The following is a 20,231-nucleotide window of genomic DNA, read 5'->3' as shown; positions in this document are numbered from 1 at the left end:
CACAAAAAGATAAGAAATAATCTAGACAAAACACCGCTTTTGGTTGGCTCTGATAGTGTAGCAACGAAGATGATACAGAAAACATTTTTGATCTGTAAAGTTCCTTATAAAATGATGCCATATTTAAATATAGAGACTTGAGGCTCTTCAAAGCATCACGTTTAACCCATAGCGTAGTTAGGTTAGAAACAATCTGAAAATGTCATTTCAGGCAATTGATCTCACCCTCTCCCAGCTGATGTGGGCTTCATTTCTGCCCATTTTAGGTTACTTGCTTACTTAAGAGGAGATTTAGAAATGGTACTGTATTCTGTAGAACTATCAAATGTAACTATGTAACTTTTCTTTTATTTTTACAGATTGTTTCTATCATTTCTTAGCCCATGGTATTAAAAATTAAAAGTACACAATGAGTTGGAACACCGTATGTATTTTCCTTGAGGCCAGCCAAACTCATAATCTGGCTTATTGGTAAATGACATGGGGATAGCACTTGAGAGACCAAAACCACTTAAAAATGACTTGTACACAGAGCACAAGACAGCTGAGGTCTTCAGAAGCAGCTGTGACTCCAGACCCATAAACAATTAGAGTGTTCTGTTTCCAAAGGCACAGGGGAAAAGAGGCCAGGGGAAAAGGGAGGCAGAGAAATTCAGTCTGGCTGGGCTGTAGATTCCTATCACCTCTAAATCAAATGTTCTCAGTACGGATTGTGACCCAGTCATGAAATCAACAGAATGAGTATAGCCAGCATTTTTTTTTCATTGAAAGAGATTAAGGTAGAATGGAAGAGATAAGAAGACATCACAGTGCATCACATATGATAAGAATTATCTGCATCCACTCGAACTAGATGATGAACCCTCTTCTGTGGTTCACTGATATCTGTACCTTGCATGAAAGTGTTTTGAATACTGAGAACATAAAACTAAAACATTTTAAAGGAGTATTTCTTGCAGACGTAAAGATGGGAGCAATGGACACTGCAGACTTGCGGAGGGAAGAGGGGTGAGGGCAGATGGACTGCTTATTGGATGCTGTGCTCACTGCCTGGGTGATGGGATCATCTCTTCCCCAAAATACAGCATCATAGCGTGTTCCCATGTGACAGACCTGCATATGCACCTCCTGACTCTAAAATAAAAGTTGAAAATATGTTTTTTTAAAAAAAATATCTGGCTTATGCCTGTAATCCCAGCACTTTGGGAGGCAGAGGTGGGCAGATCACAAGGTCAGAAGTTCGAGACCAGCCTGGCCAATATAGTGAAACCCTGTCTCTACTAAAAATACAAAAATTAGCCAGGTGTGGCGGCAGGTGCCTGTAGTACCAGCTACCTGGGACACTGAGGCAGGAGAATCGCTGGAACCCAGGATGTGGAGGTTGTAGTGAGCTGAAATCGTGCCACTGCACTCCAGCCAGGGCCACAGAGCAAGACTCCATCTCAAAAAACTTTGATTTATTTTTATATGTATATATTTATGCACATTGGGTCAAAAAGCAAAATGTAGTTATTATCGTGAGTCACTCAAAAAAAACTTTGAAAGCCATAACTCTAAATAATTTTCTTTCTTTCTTTTTTGTTTGTAGAAAGTGATTTATTTAAACAGAGAGAGAAACAAGAGAAGGAGAGAGAAAGAAACAGCTAACCCTCACACTGAGTGAGATAATCCAGAAAGACGGGATCCAGGAGAGGAAAGCAGCTTCCACACTGAGTGGAAGGGAATAGAGAGAGATGGAGTTTAGGAGGGGAAGACGGGCTTCCATGAGAGAGTGTGGAAGGGGACTCCAGAGGGGAAATCCAGGAGAGAGAAAGACGGCTTCCACAAAGGGAGTATTCACGGAAGGGGACCCAAACATGGAGTCCCGTTTTCTTTCCTTTCTACACATTTTCATAGTCTCATTTTTCTTCATTTTCCCAGCCCCTTGATGCTCAATCAAAATCATCCACTTTTTTCAGTTATGTCTCATTCCCATTTTATCTCTCTGTTTTCTATTATCAGTCATATCAGGGAGACTAAGAAGGTGTTTTAAAATTTCTATTTTTAAGATGCAGAAACAACAGTCTTTTAGTGTGTCCTCACAAGGACAGAGTCAACTGGATTTGGATGTAGCCTAAGGGCAAAAGAATTCTCTGGTGGTTTCTTTACCTAGTTGGAGAAAAGGCACATGTCTCTGAGACTAAAGATCATCAAGGAATATGAAGAAAGAAGCTTTGCCAGTTTGCCTGGCATAACAATTCTGAAGGCCTTTTTTCAGGAAAGATCTAGTTCCAAAGTAGTTAGTTACTTGACATCCTCTACCTAAGGCAGAATGGGGAATGTCATAACTCATTATCCTCAACAGCCAGTCGCCATTGAAAAATCAAGGAAAAATCTGCAAAGAAGTAACATGATTTATACAAAGACAGTGAACCAGTGTTTCATTGCCATGGATTAATAGGCAGAGTTCCAGGAAGACATTTAAAGTGGGCAAGGAGCAAAATACAGAGAAAATAAACAAACGAAGTTATTGCATAAGAACACTCTTGTAGTAGCTCAATATGAAATGAAGAAACACATTTTTTAAAAAAAACCCAAACCTAGGTAGTACCCCTATTTTCTAAATCTATGTTACAGAAGAGGAATAAAGTACATGGAAACATTTTTCTTCCTGGCACATCTACATTAACCATTGTCTTCATCGGCTGTCCCATCAGCACTGCCCTACGATGCCCTTACAAAGAGAGCCTCTAGCAGACACAGTGGTGTGAGAAACAGCCATCTCAATGACAGATTTACATAAAAGAGCATTGTTCCATGCTGACCACTGTACACAGTAAAAAACGTATTGCTGACGTGTTAGGAATAAATACAAAAATCCCATTACACTGATTTTGAATCGCAAGGAGAACATGCAACAATAAGATAAATAGACATACCTTCCAGAGCAAATATTCTTTCTCCCAGAGTTTTAACAATGGTGACTAGAGCCAATTCATCAGAGACGTTGAAGAAATGCTTTTCAGTGGGTTCACTTGCAATTGATTTTATTTCCTCCACAAATTTTTCAGTGCTTAAGTTTCCTCGGTTATAGCTGCCAAGAATCTAAGACACAACAGAAACAGCAAGAATATATTTTAAATTCTATGTGTTAAATAAAGGATCTCAAGCATTTTGTCAGTAAACAACAGTGTAGAGTACCTTAGCATAATGGAATTTTTATGTATTTTCACATTTATGGAAGAGTGATTTTCAAAATTTGTAGACTCCCTAATATTAGCTGTTACATAAACACCGCAATTGGTGTAGAAAAATATAAAGGGTAATTTTGTATGTGTGTGAAAATTTCTCCTCTTGTACTCTGTGTCTCTGTTACTAACAGCTGTATTTTTAAAATCTGACAGTTCAAAAGTAATGTTATATTCATAGTTTCTGAATGTCTTTGATATTATTCCAGCTAGTGATGTCATTATCTGCTGGCAAAGGCAACCAGCAAGTGAGTTGGCTGCTTTTGAATGAGTAATTCTTCCTGAAACTCTTACCAAGGCACAGTCCAGCACATATATATTTTAAACACATACCGGGCTAAGTAGTAATCTAAGTTGGCAATCTAGAAAATAAACAGTTGAGATATTCTTGTTTGAAACCAAATGCTGCAGACACGGGCATTCCTTTTTATGGAGAGGAGAGAGAGGAAAGAGTTATATAAGATAGTTAACTATAATTATATAGATGTCCAAGCAGGTTTTCTCAAACATTCAGTTTATTTTTTTTTAGGTAAGGTTTATTGAGATACATTATATACAGTAAAATTCACCCTTTTTAGACATACGATTCTATGAGTTTGACAAACCAATATAGTTGTGTTACTGCCACATCAAGGTGTAGAATATTTCTGTCACCCCAGAAAGTTCCCTCCTGCCCTTTATAGTGAATCCCTTCCTCCCTTACTCCACCCCGGCAACCACCGATCAATCTTCTGTCCCTATATCTTTGATTTTCCCAGAATGTCAGATTTAAGGAATCATATGGTATGTAGCCATTTGTGTCTGGCTCCTGTGACTTTGTACAATGCTTTTGAGAGTCTTCCATGCTGCTGCATGTAGCGGTAGTTGGGTACTTTCTACTGCAGAGTAGGATTCCATTGTATGGATGCATCATAACTTATTGAAGGAGAATATTTGGGTTATTTTCAGTTTCAAGATATTATGAATAAAGCTGCTATAAATATTTACACATAGGTCTTTGTAATAAACATATATTTTCTTTTCTTTTGAGTAAAGAACTAGGAGTGAAAGTGCTGGGTCATGTAATAAGTGAATGATTAACTTTATAAAAAACTGCCAAACTGCTTTCCACAGTAATCGTCTCATTTTGCCGTTTTACTATTCCCATCAGAAATATATAAGAGATCCAGTTGCTTTGCATGCTTGTCAATACTTCTTATTGTCAGTTTTTTTTCTTTGTTCACTTGTTAGTTTTAGCCATTTTGTTGGTGTGTAGTAGTGTCTTACTTAATTTGCATTTCTCTAATGACTAATGATGTTGAAACTCTTTCATACGCTTATTTGCTATAGCATTTCTTCTGTGGTGTAGTTAGTGTCTGTTCAAATCTTTTGCCCATTAGAAGAAAATGAGATGTTGATTTTCCCTTTATTGTGTTGTAAGAGTTCTGTATATATTCTGGATACAAGTCCTTTACGTGTTTTGCAGATGTTTTCTTCCTGTTTGGGGGTTGCATTTTCATATGCTCAACAGTGTCATCTGAGGAGTAGAAGTTTTAAATTTTGACAAAGTTCGACTAATTAGCTTTTTTAAGGTTTATATTTTTTCTGCCTAAAAAGTTAGTTTTTAATGTAAAAATGTATGACCCTAAAACTTACTTTTTAATATAAAAATGTTCAAGACAATAAAAACATTTTAAAAACAATATGTAAAATTTAAAATGCAAAAAAGTTTAAAAATCTCTAATATGTAGATATGACCTAATTCTATTTTTTAAATCATATAACTTCATGGGCATGAAAAAATGTGAAATAATGTGTACCATTATTTATTTTTATTTTTATTTCTGTATATTAGGACACAGGTGTTTCCATATTTTTACCCTGACACTTGTAGTTACAAGTGTTACCTGAAGATTATCACTTTGGTTTTCACTTTTTTTTTTTTTTTNTTTTTTTTTTTTTTTTTAGGGTTCATGATACCTTTATAACAATAACTCAAACTGTACAGAAGCAAAATGTCTATGGATAGTAGAGTACAGATTGTGGTCTATAAAATAGATAATAACAAAGATTGAACCCTCAGTACACAAAATATCACAAACAATAATTATGTTGAGTGAAAAGCTAAACACACAGTACATCCATACAATTTTATTTATTTGGAATTCAAGAGTTGGTAACCTAAGTGAGCTATGGTGGTATATCACATCCGTGGTTGCCATAGGGGATATGTATTAAAAGTGAAAAAACAAACAAACAAAAAAAACCATTGCTGGTTATATATCCCAAATAAAGAAAATCAGTATATTGAAGAAATATCTGCACTCCATGTTTATTGCAGCACTGTTTACAATAGACAAGATATAGAATTAACCTTAAGTATGCACCAATGGATGAATGGATTTAAAAAAAAGTGGTATATATTCAGAATAGAATACTATTTATCCATAGAAAAGAATGAAATTTTGTCATTTGAAGCAACATGGATGGGACCGAAGAACATTATATTAAGTGAAATAAGCCAAGCACTAAAAGGCAAATATCACTATGTTCTCACTCAAATGTGGGAGCTGAACTCATAGATCTCATGGAGGTAGTGAAGAGAATGGTGGTTACCAAAGGCTAGAAAGAGTAGTGGGGAGGAGCAGAGATGATGAGGGGTTAGTTAATGGGTATAAAACTACAATTAGATAGAAGGAATAAGAGCTAGTGTTCAGTAACACTATAGGGAAACTGTAGTAAACAATATTGTATATTTCAAAATAGCTAGAGAAGAAGATTTGGAATATTCTCAACAAAAAGAAATGGTAAGTGTCTGATGTGATGTAATTGTCCAGATTTGATTATTACCCATTGTATGCCTGTATCAAAATATCACATGTACCAGCTAAATATGTACAGCTGTCATGTATCCATAAAAAGTAAAAATAAATTTAAAAAAATAAGCCTAGGAAACTTTCCGGGAGTGATGGAAGTCTTATGTGGGTCCACACAATTGTACCAAAACTTGCCAAATTGTTCACTTTGTGCACATTTTTCACACTGAAACCTTGTATTTCACTGTATTGTGAATATCATCTCAACTTTTAAAAACAGAATGTACTATATAGATACACAACAATATGGATGAATCTTAATATAGTATTAAGTTTTAAAAGTTCCAAAATATTACATACAGCATTATACCCTTTTATAACATTAAAAAACAATGAAATATTCTTAAAATTTATTTTTTTCAGATATGTATGGGTACCTAAATATTATTTTGAAAAGTAGAGTGAGGGTTGAGGAATGCAGAATGTGGACTGATGGTTACCCAGGTGGAGGAAAGCTGGTGGTAAATGGGCACAGATGTATTTATCTAAAAAGAGAACTAGCTCTCCATTTTGGTGGTAGGTCCATGGATGCTTATAATATTATTGAAATAAATATACAGATACAATTCTAAATAGAGAAACAAATAAAGTGGGTCACATTTCAACAAATGATTACAATGTGGCCTGAACTAAACAAGGATCATGATTAATTAATTAAAGCCTATGTTCCTGGAATCAAAAAAATGAAGGAAAGACACCGAGCCCTTTGCTATTACTTAATTTTTTTTTTTTTTTTAATATCCAAATCCTCTGGGAAGGAGGAGAGTCCTGGCCTCCAGTGACCATGAAAGTAGAAGAATTTTCTAGCTTCATGTTTCTTTTTCCAATAGCAGCTTTGTCTGATATCATTAAAAATGGAGAGTTCCATGGTGGTGCCTTCGAAGTCCTGTTGCAAAACAGACCTCTAATATCCTTCTGACCACAGTACTGTGATGTGGCCTGGGAGTATAGTGGACCAAGGGCAATGGGTCTGAGGGCTGCCTACACCCCTCTCCTCCAGATCTGACGCTCCCCCTACCCACCCGAGTAGCTCACCCCCACTGCGCATTTACATGTATTTTTTTAAAGTTAGATTCAGAATGATAGATTAAAAAACTGATATTTTGATTAAGAAGGATACAGATTTCTCACTTATAGAAAGCTAGAAAAGAACTAAAATTACTGTTTAAAGTACTGCTGTTTATGATCTACAAAAAACTTGTTTATTTGTATTATTAAATGGATAGCGGACTGGGTGTGGTGGCTGACACCTGTAATCCCAGCACTTTGGGAGGTCAAGGCGGGTAGATCACCTGAGGTCAGGAGTTCAAGACAAGCCTGACCAATATGGTGAAACCCCAGCTCTACTAAAAATGTAAAAAATTAGCCAAGCATAGTGGCATGCACCTGTAGTCCCAGCTACTCTGGAGGCTGAGGCAGGAGAATTGCTTGATCCCAGGAGGTGGAAGTTGCAGTGAGCCAAGATGGCACTACTTACTCCAGCCTGGGTGACAGGGCTAGACTTCGTTTCCAAAAAAAAAAAAAAAAAAAATGGGAAAAGATAGATAGATAGTGTTGATAAGTGTTTTAGAGCAATGACTGAAATACTAAAATGTACACTCAATTTTAATGTGAGAAAGTGAGTCTTGCAGGCAGTGCAATGGCTTTTGAATGTTCCTTACTGGAGAGAAGGCAGGGGTGGATTTATTCTCGATCCTTTCCTTTTGCTTGAGTAAGGCCCTCCCCCGTTTCCTTGGAGAGTATCAGTGCCTATGCCAGAGGAAATACCGCATGTCTCATCAGAGGACGTTAAGCCAACTCTGCCCCTGCACTCTGGGACATCCCCCCCAAAGTCACTGGGTGCCCTTGCCTCTTTCTTAGCTCCCTCATTTGCTGTTCCATGAACTTACAGGAGTAACAAGACTACAGGAGTAATACACTAATGTCTGGGAAGAACTTCAAGCTACTTTGAAGAAGCACACTGCTAAAGAAAACTAGAGCTGGCTCTGAAGTAATTGGCATACCATTTGGGTAATTTTTTGATTTTAGAACTTGTTCTCCACTAGAACAAGTTCTAAAGTTAGGTAGTAGAAAGGTCTATACCAGGAGCTTACGCATTGCATCAGAAAACATAAATTCAATTCCCGTCTACTTCGCTGAAAAGCAAGTGTCAAACATCAGAAGTTGTTAATATTTAACCAGAGACAACTGGCACTTTTTCCCACTTGAGCTAAGTGACGAGGGAGGAGAATTAATGGAAAAGATGGTCGAAAATTGCTCAGATGAAGAAGGGAAGCCCAATGGCCACTGCTCTTGTTATATTGAACAAATCCTCTCTGTTACTTAAAAAGGCAAAGGAATTTTTCCCCCCTCCCACCCCCTTCCCTCCCTTTCCTCCTCCTCAGTTTCTCTTCTTTTTCAGTCCTCTTTTTCTCACCCTTCTTTCCTCATGTTTTTGCTTCCTCCTCTTTTCATCTTTCCGTATTTTCCTCCTTCCTTCCTTTGCATCAATGATTGTTTGTTGAGTGTTTGTTTGGCCTGGCATTATGCTGGGTACTAAGGACATAGAGGGGCATGGTCCAAGTCTGTCCTCACAGGACTTATCTTCAAATGGAGAACTTTCTCTTTTCCAACCTAGTTTGTGTTACTTTCTTTTCTTCTTTCTTTCTCTTTCTTTTTTCTTTCTCTCTTTCTCTCCTTCCTTCCTACCTTCCTTCTTTCCTTCCTTCCTTCCTTCCTTCCTTCTTTCCTTCTTTCTTTCTTTCTTTTCTTTCCTGCCTTCTTTTTTGTTGAGATGGAGTCTTACTCTGTCCCCAGGCTGGCATGCGATGGCAGGTCGTGGCTCACTGCAACCTCCACTTCCTTGGTTCAAGTGATTCTCCTGCCTCAGCTTCCCAAATAGCTGAGATTACAGGTGCACACCATCATGCCCGGCTAATTTTTGTATTTTTAGTAGAGACAGGGTTTCGCCATGTTGACCAGGAGGTCTTGACCTCTTGATCTCATGATCCGCCAGCCTTGGCCTCCCAAAATGTTGGGATTACAGGTGTGAGCCACCATGCCTGGCCATGACTTCTATAAAATTACCCCAATATGCACACAGCTCTTCTCTACACCCAAGAGTTTTAAAACGTTTCTAGCAATATACTTACAGCTATGGAAAATCGTTGAATGTTTTCATCTTCACAGTCTTGGATGACCTTTTCCAGTCGATGGTTGTCATGGGATTCTCCATCCGTCACAATAACCATGACTTTTTTAACCCCTCTTCGGGCACCCCGGGCTTCAGTAAATGCCTCTTTTCTGAAGTCATTACAAACAAAAGAAACGTTGATGAGACACCACTTTACGGTAGACAAAGTAAGAAACGAAACAAAAACACTGACTACTCTAGGTAGCCTTGTGCTTCCTTTTAAAATTAGCATCAATGCCCATCATTCAAGCTGGGAGGCATGGTGAGCCTTATTTTTAATAGTTCTAGATTTATTTCAGCTGATGGAGAGGTCACCATTTTGCTCATCACCATATATCCCATATATAAAAATGCAGCAGTATTTTATTCTTTGGAAACTTCAAAGGGAGGGTGTGACTGAGGCATACATTAGGCTCAGAGAAGGCCAGATCTATAAACACTCTCCCAGCTGCTCTTTTCTCTATAAACATCCCTTCTCTCATTTGACAGGCCTCTTTTCTTTTGCTTCTAGCAGCAACTTTTGCTTGAGACTTTGTTTCCCCCACCACTACCCTGACATTTGTAGAATGGCTTGGAAATCCTCTAATCTTAGGAGGAGAGATGAGAGAGAACAGAGTATTAGTGGGGCTGTGAGTGCTTGGGAGTATCCTGGGAATAGGGACATCTGCCGTCTTTTACATGGGAGTAAAAGATGGCAGACGGTGATGTTCTGAGTCCATGGAGTAGTCATCTGGATTTTAGGGGGCAAAAAGTGGTTGGAGGAGTTACAAAACATTTGGTCTGAACTATGTGTTAGGACACAGACTGCTGAGAGTAGGGTAGGAGATGATGGTGTGGATAAAAGGGGAAGATGCTATAATCCAACTACGAAAAAAAAAGGCATTTTAAATTAATTAAGCAGCATTTATGGAAAGAAACAGAGTACAAGGAAATGGGAATTTTTTTTTTATGTATTCTATATAAACATATACACAGACTTTCTCCTCCCCCTTCATTCCCTTTTACTCAAATCTTTCCTTTCTGGAGTCTTAGAAGAGATGAGTATATTTTGTTCAGGACTAAAGTAATGAAAGGACTTTATATATTTCTAGGATTTTAGTACAAAGTACAGTAATCATTACACTGGATGGTCCATTTAGATTATACAGACAAACAGCTGCCATTTGGGACAGATATGCCAATGAAACACGTGTCTTAAGCTAACATTCCAAAGGGTTTGCACAATAGATACACAGTAAATATACAGTAATTGATACCTTTAAGCAGGAAGAGAGGAATCTGGTGATGTGGGCAAAAGAATTCTATATGATTGTTTTTCCTTTCAAAGGACTTAAAGCAAATATAACAAGATGTTGACAACTGTCAGTCCTGTGTGGTAGACACACAAAATTTAGTTGTACTAATTTTTTACTTTCTATTTTTCTTACATTTCTCAAAAGAAAGAAAAATGCCTTTTTTTTTTTTTTAAATATGAGTAACCATGTCTCTCTGCCCTCTATACTTGACAAAGACTCTCCTTGACCAAATCTAAGTCAGGCTCCTTTACGTCTTCTTCTAGACTTGGCTCTGGCCTTGGGCTATGTTCTTCACCCATATAGTATAGTTTTAGCAAGAATCTGGCTTAGTAAATTTAGTAGAAATCCCTCATCCTTGGTATCTGCTCAAATTCCTCATTCCCCACCCTCTAAATCTTATTATCCTGTTCTATGATATTATCTTTTAAAAGAATTTAATTTATAGGCCATTAGGCTGAGACAGCTCCAGGGCCTTATGTTCCTATGTAAGCAATCCAAAATCCGATTCAATGTAAACAGTAAAACAAAACATAAACATTATCATTTAGAAGCTGCCAGCCAACTTGTATATAGAGATTCTGCCAATCAGAAACTGCCAAGTAACCTCTAATTAGGGACTTTCCACCAGATCATACCCAAATAAGGCAAATGCCTAGCTATAGCCAATCAAGTCATTTCTTTACTTTGATTTTGCTTTCAGCCCATAAGAGCCCATTGCTCACCCTGCTAAAGTGGATCTTTCTGAACCTCTTCTGATTCTGAGTGCTGCCTGATTCATTCATCATTTTTTGCTCAAATAAACTCTGTTAAATTTAATTTGTCTAAAATTTTTCTTTTAACAAATAATAAATATATATTTGGTCTCTGCCTCCAGCTTCTGGTGCAGAACTCCTAAAACTCTTGTAATTTCTTGAGCAATAGTGGTGCTAGGTGCATCTTTTGTTCTAATATATGGTCTTTAACCTGGGTTTCTGACATAGAAGTCCTAATCTGTTGAAATTTCCTGGGTGATACGAATATCTTTTGTTCTAATGAAGTAACTCTTGGTGGGCTCCTAAATGAGAGCTGGTCACCAGAGGGACAAAGCCATGATCAGAAGCTTGAAACGTTCACCCCCAGCTCTCATTCTCCAGGAAGGGGTGAGGGGCTAGAGACTCAGTTAATAATCAATCATGCCTGTGATCAAGCTTCTGTAAAAATTTCTAAACTATGGGGTTCAGAGAGTTTCCAGGTTGCTGAATATGTGGAAGGAGGCATACCATGAAAGGGAATGGTAACTCTGACCCCTTTTCCTCATAGTTTGCACTATGCATCTCTTGCTGTTCTTGAGTTGTATTCTTTTTATAATAAATTAATAATAGTAAGTAAGATGCTTTACTGAGTTCTGTGATCCACTGTAGCATATAATCAAACCCAAGTAGGGGATCTAATCTGTAGCCATGTTGAACAGATTGTGGGTAACTTGGAAACCTACTGGCTCTAACCTGGAGGGAATTTTTGAAGGACTAGGGAATTTTTGGGAGAGGTCTGCACAAACTCTAGTTGGTGTCAGAATTGAACTGAATTATAGAATACCCAGCTGGAGTCAGATAAGTAGTCAATGTGGGAAAAATCCCACGTATCTGGCATCAGAAGTGACCTGTCAAGTGTTCAGAGTATAGAAAGAGAAAAATAGTTTCATTTTTCCTACTATTTATCTACCTTCAGCAAGAATCCTGTTGAGTCAGTCTAGCAAGAATCCCTCTAGCCTTGATGTTTTCTCTGATCCCTGTCCTGTTCCTTGACTATAAATCCCCACTTGTCCTTGCTATAGTCAGAGCTGAGTCTAATCTGTCTTCTCTACTGCAATATCTTCATTGTAAAGGTCCCTCTTCAGTGATGTCTTCCTTACAGTCTTTAACAAATACCATGAATAACTTTTTAACATATTATACAAGTAGATTTTCTGACTCTTTAATGTATACAAACAAAGATGAAAACAGATGTTACAGGTTAGTCTTTAGCAGATCTTTGTATATGCATATCACATGAAATTCAATCATTTTTGAAATTCAAATTCCTTAGATCACTAAAACTTCCTAATTATCTTAAATATCAAAATTACAACTGAACTGAATGAACATCAGCTGAAAGAGAGGATTAAAAGACCTTTCATAAGTAAATGTGCCTGTTCTGAAATCAGGGCTGGCTTTATGTAATGGAAGAGTATTGGCAGAACTCCTGAGTACACCTTTTCTGTTTCAACTACATTCGGTTACAAATTGTCCTTGTCCTTAAAGTACCAGTACCCAATGTCCTTTCTTGGAACTAAGCCTTGACTTTCCTGCATGCTTTAAAAAATTTAAATATACCAAGAGTGTCCCTTTCTTTGAGACAGGAGAATCCAGGTCTTATGATTAAATACTGTAAGTTTATTGACAAAAGTAAAAATTTGGGATAGGGAGAAGGGAACACAAAATAATAATTTGAACTGTGAGTTACTGAAAATGAAGGTAAAGAATTCTAAAAAAATTAAAAATATTGTTTGCAACTGGCTCTGCCTGAAAGGAATAATAATAAAAAAAAAACAATTAAAATGTGCTTAAACATGAAGAACTAATTAATGTAGGAGAAAAATACTTGGTACTATCACTATGGACTTTTAACATATAATCAAAATTCAAAAAACTCTCTGTGTCCCATAGCTATACCCTTTGTGAAATACAGAGGCAGAAAACATATAGGGACATGGTATTTAGAGCATTCAGAATATTTCTTCATTTAGTCTTCAGAGATAAATATTCATTCTTAAGTGGCTGTCTTTGGAAAATGCGCAGCTCCCTACAGGATCAGAGGTTTCAAAGAACTCACTTACTTTGAACATACAGTCACATCTAGTTAATTATCGAGGAGGGTACATTCAGTACACTTAAACATGTGCACTCTTTGTGTATGAAAATCGGTGATCCTTTGGGTAGGTAAATGTCAAATTACCTCCATCTATTTGTGATTATTTTCTCTTGGGCCCCGTATAACTAGAGCCACATGATTTTATAACATTCATGAGGCAAAAGATACACATGAAATTAAAAAGTTTTGAATATCCAACCCATTCTTTGCAGGATCATCATTAACTCTTTTAACCTCCTTAAAACACTCATCTTAGCAGGCAGATGAAGTGAGAGCATGGATAATTAGCTTTCCACATCAGACAAGAGGTCAGAAGTTGAAGACATTTAACAGAAGAATTCTTAACATTAGTCATTTCCTGTGATTTTGGCATTGTTTTGTATTTGTTCAGAAGTTTGCTAGTTTAAAAAATGAGATAAGCGAACATACAGGAAATAAAGTGGGGTTCTTATAAAATGAAATTCAACCACAGACTGAGTTCTGTGTTCTCCATAAAGAAAACTGCAGATGGAAGAAAGGAAAGATTATAAGTTGGAGGGAATCTAAAGAAAGTAAAAAAGGAGAAACAGAGCAAAACATATGATAAGATCCTTTCCATTTCTTTCAATTTTTGCATTAAAAATTATTTCAAATAGACAATATTTAATTTGGCCCCTTAAAAATCTCTTATCTGGTAGTTTCAATTACTGTAAATCAAGTACTGAAAATACATGGGCATTCTAGAATATAAATACATATTGAGTAGAGGTAGAACTAATTTGTAATCCATTATTTTAGATTGAGTCTCTTAGAGGCTGAAAATAAAAAATAAATGAAACAAATATTAACTAATATTGTCTTAATACCCAAGAACATGATGTTATAGACACAGTGATATTTTTAAATGGATCGTATATCAATTAAACCCTTGTAATAAAGGAAAGATAAGAAGGATGGTGAGATTGTATTATAGAAACATCTGATCTGGTAACCATTATCCAATCTTCTGAATCTCATTTTAAACAAGACGGCTTTAAATATTGTCACACTAAACTTTCAGTTGATACCCCAAAGGGCTATATCATGCAGTTATTTTTGCAGTCTTTTACTTTATTTTTTTATCCATATACCTTGCTGTGTCTATTCCAAGAGCTGTCATGGTCTGGCGGCCACCTCTCTGGACTATTTTCTTTGCTGCAACAAGTACCTCCTCCGTTGAAGAATACTTATTGAGATTGAACTCATGGGTCACATTTTCCCCATACTGCACAATTCCAACCTGAAATACCAAGCCACTGTGAGTTGTACATCAATCCAAATTTCCTGTTCAGATTTCTTCAGTTTCGGCATGTGAATCAGCTATAATACATTTTAGTATTTCAGATGAGTTTGCAAACCTATCAGTATACAAATCCTCCTATTTTGACAGCAATAGGCATAGACTATTCATGGTCTAAAGAACAAAGTAAATGTGCTGTTACTAAACTTCTTGAATGATTGGTTTATCTAATTCAACAGATTTTACAGAATGACTCTGGTAGGCCTTGGTGGGTAGAATATGAAACTGATATGGTCTCTGCCTTCACGGAGTTTCTCTAAACTAAAAGGAGAGAAATATTAAACACATGATCATTCAAATACATGAACAATTGCAAACTGTGGAAGGGACTGTACGGGAAAATCCCTAATCAGCAAATATAATCTAGAGGCCAGATTGAAAATGGGGGCTCAGGGAAGGCCTCTCAGAAGCTGAGACTGCAAGAGTAGGTGCTAGGAGGGCAGAGCTTCTACACAGAGAAAACTGTATGTGAAGAAGCCTGGGATGGGAAAGGGATAGATCTACCCTAACAATGGAAAGAAAGGCAGTGAGCCATGGCCAGGGCTGCGAGGAAACAACTGGCCACCATGAGGGCGGAGGAATGAGCAGGGGATGCAGCCTGCAGGGTTACACACTTGAGCGTTGCACTGTGTTTAGCCTAGCTGCAGCTTCATTTCTCCCAAAGCAGCCATTCCCAGCGCCACCTTCTTCTTGTTCTGTCTTCCTTTTCCTACTGGCTTCTTCCTTTCATTCCCTTTAGTCCACAGATTGGATCATGCAGGCAGCTAACTGCAGAACGCCCAGGACGTGAAATGATACAGAAGGGAAAGTGCCCCCAGATTCGATTTCCCTTGCTTCATACTATTCGTCTTCCCACCTGCCTCCTGGCCCCAGAAATGGCTATTTCCCCTACCCTTTCTCCACACCCCCCTTTAAAGGTTGATATAAACCAATAAACTAATCTGTATTAAAAATTGTGACTGAAGATGACTTTTTCTTTAACCATCCTATCTGAAAATTCCAGACTCAGACAATTCTTCACCAGAAGGAATGTCTCTTTAATTCTGGAATTCCAGGTGCTTCATTACTTAGGTAGGGGAGGTTATTTGCAACAAGCCTGCCTTCTTTCCAAGGCAATTGCCTACTTTTCCTGTTGGTGAAGTTGCCTCCATTACTTGCTTTAGAGAAAATCCTAATTCTGAGTCTAACCTTATTCTTAACTAGCATGAAGGCTCAGCAACTTATTTAGCCTCCTCTGCTGATATCACTGATGTCAGAAAGCTTTAGGCTTAATTTCACGTCTGATTTATACATACATTTTCACAATAGGTGTTTTTGGAAACTAAAGGCATGTTCTGGTGTTTCTAGAAACAAATTAGAGAAGCCCAAATTTAAAAAAATTTTTATCAACTTTGAGTTACCTTCCAGAGTACACTGGATATCCTGGAGCAATTAGGCCCTATGCTTAAATAAGAATACTATGCTGTATATTTAATGCTCTTTTTAAAACTTTCTTCTCTAATTATTTAAATTATAATAACAAAAATATGATCATGTTTCATAAGTGAAGAAACTGAGTGGGAAGCACTCAATCCCCATAGTGAAGTGGTAGAAGGGGGTCTAGTCTGAGATGTATATCCCTTATCCCAGGGCACTTTCACTCTCCCAATTTCCTCTCAGTAAAAAGGCATCTTTCTAAAATCCTCCATTCTTTAGTCACCTTACCCTGCTAGCTTCTGTGGAACACCACTGCCATTTCATGGCTACTCAACGAATTTGATGAACTAGCTAGTTAAGTGAGATATGTTATCGTATACGATGAAACAAACACACAAATACATATATATATGTATATTGTAAAAAAAATAGAACATATGAATCTTCTCTTAAAGTTGCTCAGTTAGGTATAAGATAAATAAGAAATAACTAGAGAATATATGTAATTATAAGATGAGGTCACATCATCAGCTGATGGAACATGCACTCTGCTCAATTCATGTTCAGGTTAGCCCTGTTCTGTGAATTCATCTTTCACCCAATATACTTTACAATCTATTCTGAGAGAGCTATTACATTTGGAATAAAGATGACCAGAAGACCCTTTGGGAACAACCACCAACTAATTATACAAAAGTAACAAAATGGGTAAAGACACATCCATGACTCCAATTCAGGATATTTTCTTTATTTATAATGAAATGTGATGAACATTTTTATTGTCCTCTGCATAAATTTAAAATTCTTTTCTTCAATGACCCCAAAGCTTTTGATTAGTGATCCTTGGTTGTTGCCATGGCAATGGTAAACTAACATGGTGGGCATGTTTCTGGAAAGCATCTTCTGCCTCCTCCCTGTTTTAGCTAGTCCTAAATTTGGTCTGGTGTTGGAGTCCGACTCCAGAGTCAAGTCTCACCTCCTACCTCATTACCTTGGCTCAGGCCAGACATCATTGCCTTAACCTTGGACCATGGCAATGGTCAATCTCTTTGCTGCTGATCTCCCTCCCTTCATTTCCACTCTCCTCAAATTCTTCTGCATATTTCTGGCACACTAACTGTCCTGAAACCCTGCTTTCATCCTATCACTTACTTGTTCAAAAACCTCCAACAACTCTCCATTGCCTGTATCAATGACTTTGAAATATACTTTAAAAGATATATTTTTATTTAAATTTTTAAAAAATAAACTTCAAGCTACTCCTTAAAATTCTAGGGCCATATATTAAAGTCCAGTTTTCTTCCTTTGATCTTCAGTCCCTCAATAGTCCAACGCTAAATTCTTCACTCACCCTCATCTTCAGGACTCCCCAGTATGAACTCCACTCCTCCCAAATGCTCTTCCTTGTCCCTCTTACTAAGCTAAATTCAACCCACCCTGTCAGATTTAATTCAAGCTCCTCTCTCTGCAAAACTTCTCTTACCTAGTTGCCAAAGTAGCCCATATTGATCTTCCCCTTCTTGGAATATGAAACAAACTACTGAGAGTATTGCCTTCTTCTTAACTGTTTTGAGGGCACACTTTATCTTCCCAAGTCCATCATAACTTTATAGGGACAGGTGGGGTAAAGAACATGGACTATGTCATGGCTTTTGATATTCTCTTATCCTTTACTACTGTTTTGCTTCACTTACAGCTGACCCTAAGACATTCTTACTAGATGACTGTAACATTTCGCATAAGCGGAAAAGTGAGATAGGAGGGAAATAATGATAAGCAGAAAAAGAGAGATACAACAAGTGTGGGAAATGAGAAGAGTGAGCAGTGGGAAAACTCAGGTCTCAGGGAAATTCAGTGCACGCCTGGTTGATACTGAGGTGCTTGTTTTCCTAGGAACCAGACAGAGTAAGGTGTGCTGTGAGTCTTCTCCAGAAAAGGGTACCATTTCTTAAAAGTAATGTCAAAAACCACAATTACTTCGACACTAACCAAGTATTAATTTTCATTACAGGAAAAGGGTCAAATCACAAACAAATGTAATGCTGTGCTGAATATTGGTGAGATTCATTTCAGTAGAGATAGTTTCCATCTCACCTTAGCTTATAATTTAAGGCTAATAACGCAAGCATAATGTATATGTATGTAGCAGAATCCAATAAATATGAGAATTAAATAGCAAGTTAAAAAGTAAGCCAAGTGATAAATCTTGTGAGGAAGCAAGAGGAGAGAAAATCACAAGCATATTTATTCTCTCCCACTGAAAATCCTCAAGGAGTAGGGGGGATTCGGCTTCCTGAATCTGAAAGCCAGATCAAAAACACCCAAGAGATTATAAAACTACCATGGAAGGAAACAAAGTGGTCTTGAGACTGGAAAATATGTCAAGATGATAATTAAAGGAGTTTAAGTCATCCTAGAAATTGAGAGGAGAAAGGAAAAAAAAAACAGTAATCATAATATTTGACTTGAAGTAGCCAATTGCACTGGAATTATACAGAAGTCAGAGGGTGAAAGTTGGGTAGAGAGCAGGTGACAACAAATAACAGAGATGGAAATATTCTAGGCATTTTGATGAATGGAAATGCGTATGCAGGGATGATAGCTAAAGGGTGCAACTGGGTTAAATGAGGACATTCTTTCCCAGAGACTGTAAAGAAAACAGTTTATGGTATCAGTAAAAGAGTAGATGAATAAAGGAACAACAGTCTCTTATAATATCAAGGGGGATAAGGAGTCACATGCAGAAGGAAAATACCTTTTCAGAGACAACCGAAAAGGATACATTTACCTCCTGGGGAGATGTGATTTAAGCCTCTTGATTAAATAGAACAAAATAAATAGATGGGTAGATAATTACAATCTAAGGTTAAAGATACCTAAAAGCTGATTCAGGCTATGGCATAAAATCAGGTGCACAATTAGCTATGGATTTTGTTACATGAACAAGAGTTTTGTAACACTTATTAGAACATTTCACTTAAATATCAGCTTTACAATTATTTTTTCGGGCAAGCCCCCAACCAAATATCCACTCACTTTTATTTTTCCAGGGAATACTAGCATCCATATTTATGTTACTAAGTGTGATTTTAAAACAGAATTCTGTGGTCAAATAATTTTGGAAAACAATGAGTAAAATAAAGTTATATATATCCCTACAGCAGACTCCTCCCCATCTCTAGCTTTCTCCTATCACTATGAAAACTGTCACAAATTGCAAATGGTGCAAAAGAGTAAGGTTTTCTCTTACTCCTATCCCCACTTGTTCTACTTGGACTTATAAGCAAACTCTTTTGAAAGTATTCTCAGAGTCTTTAATTTAAAAACATGCATTGTGGATTACTAATTGGAAGACCAGGTATATTTTATTCCTATTTAAAGTAATATTTTTGTGAGGATCCTAGTCAACATAGATGGGTAAACATTGTTCTACAACAGTAAGAGTTACTTACTTGTCAAGATCAACTAATTTTGTGTGTTAAATTCACCTTCATTATATTTATGACATACCATCATGCATTGTAGCTGTCCCAATATATGATTTTACCTAATTTTTAACTTGGAAGATTTTTCAGATCAGGAACAACATTTCAGTCATTGCTTTTTATTGCTTTTGACACCTAACATAATACTTGATCAACCAGACACTTTATAAATATCTGCTCAATTAAAACAAATTAATTACCCAATGACTTCATTTCTTTAGGCAGTAGAGAAGAAAGAGGGAGAAAAGTGAACATGAGAACATGAAAGGAAGGATACTATCAGAAAATACTGAAAAAGGGGCATTTTGGATTAGTCTCTTGTGAAGCTGAAAGTCATATTTAAGACTTCAACGAATATCTTAAATGATAAGAGAGTTTAAGAAAAAGAAGCGTCTCATGTAGCTATGAAGTTCTGCTATGGTTTGAATATAGTTTGTTCCCACCAAAACACCAAATGTTGAGGTTTGGTCTCCAGTGGGGTGGTGTTAGGAGGTGGTGCCTTCAAGAGGCATTTAGGTTGTGAAGACGGACTTTATCACAGGAGTGAGTTCTCATTCTTGTGGGACTGGATTTG

At 37.1% G+C, this 20,231-nt stretch overlaps 1 protein-coding gene across 1 annotated transcript in view; it reads right to left on the bottom strand.

Annotated features, from left to right (window-relative positions):
• Positions 1 to 20,231, bottom strand: part of ITGA1 (integrin subunit alpha 1) — a 166,222-nt gene that overhangs the window by 61,077 nt on the left and 84,914 nt on the right. Inside the window, exons 7-9 of the mRNA XM_017533199.2 lie at positions 14,548 to 14,696; positions 9,214 to 9,364; positions 2,919 to 3,084 (exon numbers count right to left, since the gene is read on the bottom strand). Of these exons, the coding sequence (XP_017388688.1) occupies positions 2,919 to 3,084; positions 9,214 to 9,364; positions 14,548 to 14,696 (466 nt within the window). The remainder of the gene's footprint in view (positions 1 to 2,918; positions 3,085 to 9,213; positions 9,365 to 14,547; positions 14,697 to 20,231) is intronic.

This window comes from Cebus imitator, unplaced genomic scaffold (assembly GCF_001604975.1).
Source record: "Cebus imitator isolate Cc_AM_T3 unplaced genomic scaffold, Cebus_imitator-1.0 Scaffold80, whole genome shotgun sequence".
Taxonomy (NCBI): domain Eukaryota; kingdom Metazoa; phylum Chordata; class Mammalia; order Primates; family Cebidae; genus Cebus; species Cebus imitator.
Note: the sequence above shows the minus strand (reverse complement) of the source record. Positions and strands in the feature narration are given on the sequence as shown.